This window comes from Rhipicephalus microplus, chromosome 2 (genome assembly GCF_043290135.1).
Source record: "Rhipicephalus microplus isolate Deutch F79 chromosome 2, USDA_Rmic, whole genome shotgun sequence".
Taxonomy (NCBI): Eukaryota; Metazoa; Arthropoda; class Arachnida; order Ixodida; family Ixodidae; genus Rhipicephalus; species Rhipicephalus microplus.
In genome coordinates this window covers 89,941,967-89,954,493 of record NC_134701.1, presented here as the reverse complement: position 1 = coordinate 89,954,493, position 12,527 = coordinate 89,941,967, and the positions used below count along the sequence as shown (strand labels likewise).

The 12,527-nt window shown below is 48.5% G+C and overlaps 1 protein-coding gene, 1 long non-coding RNA gene and 1 pseudogene across 2 annotated transcripts in view; 2 read left to right on the top strand and 1 right to left on the bottom strand.

The window, feature by feature from the left end:
* LOC142796311 (uncharacterized) overlaps positions 1 to 12,527 on the top strand; it is a 161,603-nt gene that overhangs the window by 51,945 nt on the left and 97,131 nt on the right. The gene's annotated exons all lie outside the window — the stretch shown is intronic.
* On the top strand, positions 4,067 to 5,219 carry LOC142785207 (uncharacterized). Its single transcript, XM_075883657.1, has one exon. It carries the CDS (start codon positions 4,159 to 4,161, stop codon positions 5,074 to 5,076), a length of 918 nt encoding a protein of 305 aa, XP_075739772.1. The 5' UTR covers positions 4,067 to 4,158; the 3' UTR covers positions 5,077 to 5,219.
* LOC142796310 (uncharacterized) lies at positions 7,049 to 11,145 on the bottom strand (annotated as a pseudogene).

Here is a 12,527-nt window from a genome sequence, read left to right as displayed (position 1 = left end):
AATCCTATTACCCTGCAGTAAAGGGTCTGGCATCGGCACTTCACAGTTGTCGTCCAAGTTCGCAAGCTTCGCAGCACTCGCCGATACATCCCCGTCCACATGGCCGACGGTTGGAGCATTCACAGTGTGTCGATTGCCAATGAACTTTCGTTTCAGCCGTCTTTTTACCCTGACCTTCGCCATACCTGCTTACAAAAACGTTCAGCCTATATTTGTACTACTGCTACTAAAGATATCACGTGTAAAAAATACAAACTACGCAGAATTAACAGCAGCAGCATGAAGCGCGCGCAAAGTAAACAACAGAGACTCTCGTAGCTTCACGCGTCCCCAGTGTTGCCAAATGTCGGCCAGCAAAAATATCTAGATGGCAACGTGAAAGTAGCTAGAAGTAGCCAAAAAATCCAACAAGGCCTAAAGGTAGCTAAATATTTTTAAAGCGCTTCTTTAACACATTCTGAGTGTACAAAGCATTCATTGACAGCTGTTTGATCTGAAAAGATGAAACGCAGCTCTCAAGTTATGTTGTCTTGGAGGCAACTACGCAGAACATGTATGCACGAATAATAAATGTGCTTCTATAGTTAAACTGCAATAATTTATGGCTGGCGTAGTTTTCGCAATGCGTAAAGGCTTGCCCGCTCAGAAACGACGAGCTCCGAATGCATCAATGCTCTGTAAACCTGTTAAAAATGAAATTAATGGGCGTAACCAAAGGCCTAATCGAAACTGAAATTCTGTTCGATATACAACTGTAAAAAATAAAAGAAACAAAAATTGCTTCGTTACAAAGAACTTCTTTAATCAAGTATAGAATTTTCAGTGCCTGTTTTTTATAGCCTTACACGAAGCATTTCTATATTGTTTTTTTTTGTTGCCATATGCAGTAGCACGTGCACGGCCAGACAGATGAACACAAAATTATGAACGCAAATGAGCACAAAACGAACGAAACAATCCAAAATAGCATTTTATGCACATAATGTACAAAAGAGATTTCAGCGCACTTCTAAAAGAACAATCATCCACATTGGCGAATGAAAACAGAACCATCTTTTAGCAATTCCAGCAGAAGGCGTAGGGCAAAACGATTATAATCAATGATAGTACACACAATCAGTCCTGCTGTACACACAGTTCTTCGATAATGTCTGCAGCTTGCAGAGTATCGTCCTCTGCCGTTGAGTACGATGCCATCGTACGGATTTTAGCCACCACATCACTCGGCAAGCTATATTCATGGCATTTTTTTTTATGCCTCCGAAGCCCGTTCCTTACAGTTAGCAGCGCATTCAGTGTGTAAAGGTTCAACCTATTACGACGCTTGCTCTTCACGATGCTCATATCGCTGAAGCATCTTTCTACTCCAGCGTTTGAGAAAGGCAACGAAAGCACTGTCATGGCGAGTGTATCCAGCTCGGCAAAGGGGTTGTCACCATGCGCGTCCCTGTAGGAACCAACTTCGGCCCAGAAACCATTGGTTGTATCCGTACAGCACCATTTCACGTGCCGCAAATTCCTCCACTGCGTTTCGCAAGCGGACATGGCTTCCACGGAGAGAAACTGTGCCGCCAATTCCGTAATTGGCTCCTGTGTTGCTTTCAGTGCGTGCTCTACAGAGAGCAGAGAAGCTTTTTGCAAGCACTGAATGTTCTCTGGAAGCCGCTGACGCAGCTGGTTGAAAAGTTCCACAATGAAACGTCGGGCGCGAAGACGCAGCTCATTTTCATCATCACGTGGCAAGCATGCGTCTCGGAGTGCTGTTTCGAACCGGTGACCGAAGTACGGATTCGGGTCGAGATACTCGTTGATATTGACAGTTAACACATCGTATCGGGAAGTTGGCAGAGATACTTTTGCGGCGGTAGATTTGACAAGGAGCATGAGATCCTCGAACAATAGGCAATATGCAAAATTAACAGCGCCATCTAGTGAACGCAGCAGGTACCCTATCCGCCATTTTGATGCTGGCGAGGCTCGACCACTACGCACGGGCGACCCGCATGCGAGCGTACCACGGAACGTACGCGCTTCGACGCTTCGACTGTCGCAGTCAGATTTTTTTTTGCTGGCGAAATGCCAGTACACTGCTGTGTACCGCTGTGCAAGCAGCGCGGAGTCACAGACAGCGATGGGAGCAAGGTATGTGGCATGAATTACGTTTTTGCAGCGATCATTTAAACGCAAAACAGGGTATGGCGTGCAGAAGCTTTATGGGCACATTCTAGGTTGCATGAATCTCCGCGGTGCACGGGCTGCACGAGAGCAATGCAGGACTAACCATTTTTCTGTGTTACTCAGACAGGCCGTGTTTTTATAGGTTTGTCAGCTTTGCGGCTAGGTGTTTTCACTACGTCGGCCCTCTCCACGACAGTGGTGCTCTTCGATTTACCGTCTCGGACTCGCCGAGAAGCTGTCCGGCATTCGAATTTCCCTATGGCTTCGGGGAATCCTCGGACTACCCGCGGCGAGTCCGAGATGGTAAATCGAAGAGCCCCGGTGATTCTCTGCAGTCGAGTGGAGAGTGCGCCGCTGCTGTTGGGGTAACTAGTGTGATAGAACCGAATTGTTAGGACGGGCTGTTTTGTGATGAGATTACACCATGTAGGTAGACGACGTATAAATGTTATTTTTGAAGGTGATTGCGCACAGAGACGTGTAGAGCTTCCGCTACTTCGAGTAACATGCCGTACACGCATCCTAGAAAGGCAACTCGGTTGCTTGTCCGCGTTCAGGCTCCGTTGTGTCCCCAGGTACGGTCACCGCGCAGCAATAAAACTGTCATTCGGAAGATGAGGGCTATGCCCACTTTCGAACAGAAAAGTATCTGCTCAGGCGCTTAACTTCAGTTCCCCCAACGTGCGCGGACGCAACTTTTCCATTCGGTCCTCTCTCACCGATATTCCTTTACCAACGAAATAAAATCGAAAAGATAGCGGGGCGCGCTGCCGTAGGTTTGGAAAACTGGCACCATGAGTATCGCCAGGGCTTGACTGAATGACGTTCTGCATCAGTTCAGAGCGCGGCAGGTCCATTTATTCGTGAGACGGGATTCATTCTCTGCATTTTAGTCTCTTCGGCTCAGTTGTGTTGCAGCTGTTTGGTTGTGTTGCAACTCACCTCACCTGAAAAATGTTTCATGTTGCATTATCAAACATACAGCTGTGGAGGCAGCCATAACTTAGTTGTACGGGATTCTGCCTTTTGGCTGCCTTAGACTCGCAGATCATAGAAACCTTTGAAGCTACCTGGAGATAAAAAATAACTGATTTAAATTCCCCCCAGTGTCCACAAGTGACTAATGCCTCTTAAGGCTTGCTGTGAAGGGCCAAATCTAGGAAAGGCTGCTAGAAAAGGGGAGTGTGCGTAGAAAAAACTGAGGGGGGTGGGTCACATTACAAGTGCATCATTAGTCCTGCAATGCACGTATTAGTGTGACCTCTATTCTTTGTGAGATGAATTTGTGATAGTGCCTGTGTTTGTAAACAACAATCAAACAGCTAAAAGAAACCTAGCTCATGACGTCGCACTGAATGTTTGTTTGCTTATATCTTGTAGGTATCCTTCCACCGCTTTCCGAAAGATGCAATGATATACAAGAAGTGGATTGTTGCGATCAAGAGGGATGAAGGCCCGGAATTTCAAGTCGGCAAGTCAACGAAGGTCTGCTCGAAGCATTTTAGGTCATCGGACTTTATACCTAGCGTTGCGAGTGGCCGCAGCCTCCTTCGGGACTCGGCAGTTCCGTCAGTTCTTGCTTTTTCCAAGGAAAAGAAAGAACGGAAGTCCCCAAAGCCACGTGCTTCACCACAAGTAAGAAGCCAAAACCCGGTTCTAGGCCCAGGAGTGCTAGGCGATGAGCTTATGCATAGCCCAGATGAAGTGAAGGCAGCACCGGTAGGTCTAGAGGAACCCACTAGGCTCAACAGCTCACTTGAAGGTGAAAATGCACGTTTGGCCGAAACGATAAAACAGAAAAACAACGAAATCGCACGGCTCCGAGACGAGCTTTGCCAAATCAAGGAGCAGCTTGTTGCTGCAAAAGGAATCATCGGGCAATTGGGCTTCGAAAAGGCGTCCTTGAGTTGCCAACTTGCTGCTGAAAGAGAACGAACGGCTCCCTTCACAGTGGAACGGTTCAAGGACTGCGACGAAGACATGCTATTTTACACTGGGCTGCCAAGCTACAACCATTTCAAAAAACTTCTGGTCTACTTGAACCCCGGTGATGATGGGTGCAACGTTCTACGTTCAGAACGTACAGAAAGCAGTGAACCCAGATCATCGCGAGGGCGGAAGAGAAAACTAAGCACGGAAAATGAGCTGTTTTTGGTGCTAGTCCGACTGCGCCTCGGCCTGTTTGAAGATGATTTGGCTCACAGGTTCTGCATTGCCCAGTCAACTGTGTCCCGAATATGCACATCGTGGATTAACTTCCTGTATGCCAAACTAGGCCTGTTACCTCTGTGGGCTCCTAGAAGAATTGTAGATGCTACAATGCCACCCGAGTTTAAGGAAAAGTATTCATCGACTCGAGTAATCCTGGACGCCACGGAAATACAGTGCGAGGTGCCATCGTCCTTGTCCCTACAGTCTACAACGTACTCCCCATACAAGTCGAGCAACACATTCAAGGGACTCATCGGCGTCCTGCCTAATGGCCTTGTCGCCTTTGTGTCAGAGCTTTTCACAGGATCCAGCTCAGACAGAGAGTGTGTGATTAGGAGTGGTTTTTTAGACTTGAAGTTTGACGACGAAGATGCTGTAATGGCAGATAAGGGCTTTCGCATCGAAGATCTCTTGGAAAAGAAGGGAGTGAAATTGAACCTGCCGCCGTTCCTGAAGGGTGGCACATTCTCACCTGAGGAAGTGAAATCTACAAAGGAGATTGCTGCTTTGCGGATACACGTGGAGCGGTGGATACAGCGGATAAAGGCATTCCACATTTTTGATAGACCCATACCGTTAACCTTGGCTCCACTGATTAACCAAATTTGGACTGTGACGGCAATCCTGAGCAACTTCCAGTCTTCTCTCATACAACAGTCAAGTGGCAAACCGCAACAAGAGCCTTAGATGTGGCAAGCTAAAAAATTACCCCCTTTCCCACGAGGGGATTCCTGCGAAGGGTGCGGAGCGTAACGGGGCTCCATCTGAACAGCACTTTGCGACTTATCACAAAGTATATATTTTTGCAATGCACCAATGAAGTGCAAGAGTTTTTTTTTTCTTTTCTTTTCTTTTTTTTCAGCGCACGCACTTGCTTTCACGAGACGAGCCCGCTTCCACTTTAAAAGCTCTGAAGCGACAGTGTTGCTGGTGTCCTCCTGGGCCGGCACGAGCCCCGACCATTGAGATGGCTCCTGGAGCGACAGTGTTGCCGGCGTCTTCCTGGGCGCATGCGCAGGTGGCGTGCGGACGAAGGACTATGGAGGGACAGAGCCCAAGCCTAAGATGCATTCGCAGTTACGCTCCGCATCTAAAAGAACACACAGCACTTGGCACGTTTTAATGCACCGACGACTGATGATTGACTGGTTGTGAGGTGTAACGTGCCGACGCTACACATGGGATGAAGCGCGCCGTAGTGGAGGGCTCCGGAGTAATTCTGATCACCTGGGGGTCTTTAACGTGCACTGAAATCTCAAACACGCAGGCAATTTCACTTTCCGCCTCAGTCCGAAAAGCGGCTGCTCCGGCCAGGAAACGAGCCCACGAATGGAGGATGACTGCAGGATCAAAAGGGAGATGACAGCACGGACTGTGAAACTGGTAATCTGCAGCTGTGTGACTTGAGCACTCAGGGGCGCCACGTGCGCGAACAAAAAGCCTTGAGCAAGAAGGCAATGTTGTGCGCTGTTAAGTTGTTGCTCACTGTGTGATTCGTTCAAAGACGTAACCACCAAACTTGTACTCACCGTGTAAATACTTGTGCAATTTTTTTTCCTGGTCATCTCCGGACACCATTCACGCTACCAAAAGGCTCCCGAACCTGGATTCACAGCAGTACTTTGTCAAGCTCTATTATTATTTCTTCGCTCATTTGTAATCCTTCCTTATTGTTCATATACTGTGTTGTGTTTGTTAACCTACCTCAAGTTGACTCTCATTGTAACAAATCTTGCAAAGATTGACTATAAACTGGTTTTGTTTTGTCCATGTGCAGCTCAATGGCAGAAGATGTGGTTGTGTCCAGTCATGACGTGCTTTTGGTTACCACAGACTAAATTTTAAGTAATCTAGTCCAAAACAATGCTCACAAAGGGATTGAGTGGTGCTAGCATGTACATTATAACTTATTTGGATGAGATAAGAATTTAATTCGCGGCATTGCAATGTGGCCCACAATCATAGCTTTTCTCCCCCCCCCCCCCCCTTTAGGCATGTTTCGTTGCCTTTTTTGCTTTTTTTGAGGCCGTAGCACTTCTGTGTATCGCTGTGTATCACATGTTAAAACATGTGGAGCTGTCCACCTTGAATGGCTTGAAAGGCGCACTCGCTGCGTGCGGAGTATTTCTCTATTTCAAAAAAAAAAAAGTGCAGGAACACAAAAGTACATGTCCCTTGTGACTCTGTAGCATGTGGTTAAGAAAACTGCTACGTTGTGTTTGCGTCTCTTCCTGCAATATCACTCAAACTGATGCGTTACAAAGCATCACTATGCCTGAAAAATGGTGTTTTTCTGAACTTTCATCGGCGAGATTTTAAATTATTCAAGATTAAATCGAGCGAGTGTGAGCTCACGTACAATATCTATATTCTCTTAGACGTATCCAAAACTTTTAAGGGCTCACTAAGTTCTGTATGAATACAAGCAACTGGATGCTGCAAGTATGTGCTAAGATTCATTAAACACTGCTCAAAAAACCTTGGATGGGAGTCTAATAATAATAGGTATGGCATGCAATCTTTTATCTTTACCCAAAATATGATGCATGAGATTTTTCATTTCCTTATTGTGGTCTCCACAACTTGTGCTGTGGCAATGTGAAGTCTAGTGAAAAAAGTGAATCTGAAAAAATTCTTGCACAAAATCAGCCTGTGTATGTTTGGTTCACAATAAAGCAGCCAATGTTTTTATTTCCACATGTCCGCAAAAGGAAAATTTTTTGTCTCAAGGTATTATGTTGTGTTGCCTTCTCTGCGTTGAGATTTTGGTGCACGTTAAGATGCCCAGGCAGCCAAGACAATTTGCAACCATCCATTACAGGGCACAGTATTGCCCAGATGCCCAAATGGCAAGTAAAGCTCGGAGCGTTATTTTTTTAGTATTGAAAAATCCTCTGGCACGGAGGTAGCACCGAGTTACCTCTTGGCTAGGGTGTGCAGGTATTGTGCACGCCTCATAGGTTAGGTGTAGCTTTGGCGCACTAATCAGCCGAAATCTGGAAGCTTCACTGATTACCGCCTGGCAAGATGGGGCAGCATTTGCTCAAAGAAGAAGGCATCAAGCTTTTTGCGCATATCCTCCCACTCGTTCCTGTCGAACCAAATGCGCTCAATGCCAATCCACTTTTCCGAACACACGACAAAATCGCCCCACAAGCAGCCAGTGAGGGCCATCTGCCCAAGCACCTGAGCATAATACTCATGGTCTCTGTCCAGCTGCAGTTCACCATTTTCCCCGAACACCAAGGAAAACTTTCTTTTCTTCGCTTCCTCTGGCTCAGAGTCTTTCAGAGAATGGGGGCACTTGACCTCCAACACACCATATGAAAGTTCTTCCGGGTCGTACACGAGTCCGTCTGGTGTTGCACCCAACCAAGGGCACACAGGGTCTACCACAAGGCCGCAATGCTGCACTGACACATTGTGCCCGTAGCTGTTCATGACAGCTATATACCTATCTTTGGCCATGTTCTCATTCCTTATGCCATATTGCACCGGACGGACGTGCGTGAGGTCCTTCGGCTCAATGAGGTTACGGAGGCCCTTCTCCGTCCATGCCTGCCGCCTGACGACGTGGCCGGAAGTTGACGCTGTCAGTCGATTGGCCCGTGCCTGTCGCCAGCGTTCACTGAGCCGCTGCTGCCTTGAGTTCAGCTCGAGGTCCCGAGCTTCTTCTTGTGACAGCTGGATCTCCTGCACAATGTGGAAGTAAATATAGCATGAGAAAGCGCTAGAAACTTTTAACGGCTCAGAGCTTGCATACACTGTACTTTGACTACTAGCAAGACCCAATCAGCTTTCCTCCAGCCTAGCTGGTATGCCAATGTTTGTTTTCGGTACCGTGCTGCACTAAGATTAATAGCCAGTCATCAAAAGACAGATTTAGGAACCACTTTTAGGAGAGTCAATGGCATGAATGGCAGAACAGCAGCAGCAATGAAATTGTGCTTTTTAATAAGAACAGGCAAGAGAGGAGCACAGTTCCCGGTTTTTTAAGCAAAGCTTAGATAGCTAGGGTTCCATATATTTTTTGCATTTGGATATAGAAGCTCATGAGGCTGCAAATGTTTTCAAAGCTCAATACAATAAAAAGAAGTCCACACGTGTGTCCCCTCATGTTTAAAATGGCATATGCAGTGGATGGTGACCGCGCACATAAAAAAAAAAAAACGGGGTGTTTGTCGTCCTCGCAAAAGTAGCTAGAGATTTGGGCTTGAGAGTGGCACACACCCCAACCGAGGCATCGGTGTTTGCACCACAGAATGAATGCGCACCTGAGTCGGGCTCCACCACCTGCCGTCGCAGCGTTAGCGCCCGGTCATCCCTATTCTAAAACTCTATTGTTATAATGCAGGTTTGACAAAATCAGAGGACATGCAATCGACAGTGGCCCCAAGTTCGATTAAGTGTAAGTCTTGGTTTACATTACACTGATGCATTGAAATGAATCAAAATACGGATATTGGGTGGTAAAGCTAGCAAATAGCAAATGTTAGCCTGTAGAAGCACATATGAGTGAGACTGTTTAATAACCACACAGCTTAACATCCTTCAAAGCGTAGAACATAAAGCAATGATCTGCACTGATAAAATAAAGCACAGCATTAGTGCTGGGTTTGCCTGTAGTTTAAAATTGCTTAACCACTATCATCACTGGGGCCATTGTCTTGGCATTTGTAACATTTGGTGGAAGCAAATAGGGCATTCATAATTTTCTCGCTTTCTCTTTTTACAGAGGACTGCATAAGAATATTTCTAGGCTGCATGTGCCCTACATCTAGGTCCACCTAATCAGTTAAAAGCATGAATGGAACACACACCACCAGTGCAGAGAGAAGTATCTTTTCTATACTGCACTTACAGTCAACACCCTCCATTCTTCAGCCGTGAATCTGCCGGGCAAGGGTGGCTGTGAGGCTCCGTCACTAAACAGAGTCAAAGCTGGCACTGGTGTCACGGTGGCTGCCCCTTGCGAAATGCTGGGTGCATCCACGTAGTGAAGCCTGCAGGGAGTTTTGCCTGCTGGTACGACAGTGCAGACCCCGCAGGCGCAGGCCCAAGCTTTGTGTCCACTGACGGCCCCCCAGCAGCAAGGAGAATGGCAGCAAAGTCGAAGGTCCCGAGGCTCTGGAGGTCCTCTCCCAGGCTATGGATCGCTCCAAGGTGTTGCTGCTCCTTTTGCTCCTCAGCCCGCGCATCAAAAAGTCGCACGGGCATTGGCATGCCCATGCCACCCTCACGTGGACTCCGCCAGTCCACGTTCTGCACGGCCATAGGCCTGATGCCTTGTCGTCGGGGGCGCCTCCATTGCTGCGGCAACTCGGTGCATGAAAGCTCTGGTGGTGCCTCTTTGAAGCCCTTCTGCTTCAGCAGAACAAGGAGGCGCAGAGCCGCAAGAATGTGGCTGCAGGCACCACCAGCCCCAGCAGGGCACTCACAAGTAGAATCTGCCACTGCTCCACTGTCGCTTTTCAAAGCCAAGCTGACTTTGTACGGCCGCCCATTCTTCTTCTGGCTTCGGTAGCACGTGGCACGTGCATAGACAATCCCGAGACTGTAAGAGCAACAACAACAACAAAAAAAAAGAACTTTGTAAGCTGCACACAGTCAAGTTTGTCATTTTTTTACCGAGTGCCATATCACAAGTACGAATAAAGCTGTCGTGGCACTTGCCATGACAGCTTTATGCAAAGCAACAAGGTTATGCAACCTACTCTCCACAAAGTAATGACTATGTCATTCGGGAAAACCCCTGCGCAGCTGACGTTACAGTGCAATAATACAAAACCTGCATGAAGTGCTTCGATGTGAACAACCTCTAGTGGAACATAAAAAAACACTGCTTTTTATTGACGAGTTGGAAAACCACATGCCAATGCTGCTGAAAAATCTCCAAACCAACATGCACCGAATGAATCAGGTTTTTAAGGAGTCCCACTGTTAACTTACGTTGACACTTGCGGTGGATCAGTTCCGTTCTTTCTAGCTGTCCTTGTAGACCCGTTTAGTCTAAATGTTTAGTGAACAAACTAGCGTACGTCATGTTTTATACAAAGCAGCATGCGCACTCGTAAAGGCAGCTTATTAATATTAGACCAGTAATGCATACGTGCGGACGCGAAATTTGTTTGCGCAAAAAACTGTTTTCATAGTACGAGCGATGTCCTTCAAGGCATGCACACTGCACCACCGGAACAGCTGCGAAGTTCCTGCGCGACCACGCCTGCTGATCGGACCTGCTAAAAATAAACGCCAAACCATAGCCTCCTCTTGCCAAGCCATAATGACAAGTTATCCAAGCACGTGAGCACGCGTAGTGAAAGAAACACGCAGTGACATGACCGACCTCGCCGAGAACGCCCGCACGACGTTAACATCGGCGGCACTATTTGTACGTTGCTCCAAAAGGAAAAGCACTGCATGCTTTCAGAAGGTTACACAAAACGTCGCTTACGTACCTTGTGTCACAGGCGTTGGTCACAACCGACGACGGCAAGGTGTACGCTTCCACGGCGAAGGCATAAGATTTTGTTTGCTGCTTAGATGACGTCGGCGCCTGGTTTATTAGGTCCGCTACAGTGTCGTTCGATATATGCGGCAAGTTTTCTAAACAGTTTGTCCACATCACATGTTCGGGCACTGGGAAACGTCTTGCTGTGGCCATCGCAGTAGCTCAGCGCAGTGAAGCGGGTGTTCAGAAGTCGTACGGCCGTACTAGCGAACGCGTTTCCGTCGACCGCTCGCCCACATTAAAATGGCGGCGGGGTGTTGCCAGAGCAACACCCCGCCGCCAGACACTGTGCAACACTGTGCAGGGGTGTTGCCAGAGCAACACCCCTGCACAGTGTTGCCAGAGCACAAAGCAATTTCGCATATGGTCTATTTCATCGGATCTTGTTTTTCCGCTTGATAGCATTTGTTCACACGCTGAACTTTTGCTAAAACGCAGTCCAGCAACAGTAGGTAGCATTTGTTTTTGGGGTCACTGTACATTTCAAACAGCATCATGGCCGTTGGTTGCGAAACTTTATTGAGGTCCTGCAAGGCGCGCGTCAGCGCGCAGCGGGCGACTCCCACGTCGGGACCGTTAGGCCAAGCCTATCGGCCGCTCCGCGGGCCTGCTGGACGGCCCAAAGTTGGTCGGCCAGGAGGGAGCTGCGTAGGGCCGCCTCCCACCTGACCGATGTAGTGTTGGGGTTAGTGTACATTGCCTTGCACTCCCAGAGCATGTGCGCCAGCGTGGATACATCCCCACATGCGGGGCAAGCGTCATTTGGAAACACGTCAGGATATATAGCGTGAAGGGATTTCAGGTTAGGGTACGTGTCGGTTTGCAGTAGTCTGAGCGTAAGGGCCTGTGGCCTATTAAGATTTGGATGAGGGAGTGGATATAGTCTCCGCGCGAGGTAAAAATATTTTGTTACTTCGTTGTACGTGGCAGGCGCGTCCCTGTTTTCCGACACCCCGTTGGCCCCGAATCGTTGCCCGGAACCCGCGCGGTCGGTTAGTGCGCGCGCGGCCTCGTGGGCAGACTCGTTGAGGTTGGGGGGAGCGCCTTGGACCTGTCCAACATGTGCAGGAAACCAAATCAGTACGTGGTGCTTGATGCCGTCGCGGCCACCACTTTGGAGCACGCGCAGGGCTTTTTTGGAGATTACACCGCGCTCGAAAGCGCGAATAGCTGACCTAGAGTCACTATAGATGACCTCCCTTTCACCTTCCAGGATGGCCAGGGCGATGGCCACTTGCTCGGCAATCGTCGGATCGTCAGTGTGAACCGATGCGCAGTTGGTGATTTGTTATTTGGAGTCGACGACGACTGCGGAGAAGGCGCGGCTCCCACGGTACGCTGCCGCGTCGACAAAGCTGACGCCGTGCTCCTCACTGTGAATCTGCTTGAGAAGAGTGGCAGCTCTAGCCCGTCGCCTACCACGATTGTGCTCGGGATGGACATTCCTCGGTATCGGTGCCATGGTGATGAGGTCGCGAATCTCACGGGGCACCTGTCTCATCTTCTCGTCCACTTCAGCCGGAGAGTGACCGAGCTCTCGGAGTATATGTCTGCCGGTCTGGGAGCTCGAAAGGCGCGCGAGCTGGGCCCGCTCCTGCGCTTCGGCAATCTCCTCCAACGTATTGTG

What these genes read in the sequence shown, in the direction of transcription:
- LOC142785207 (XM_075883657.1), top strand. Translation starts at nt 4,159, where the DNA reads ATGCTATTTTACACTGGGCTGCCAAGCTACAACCATTTCAAAAAACTT.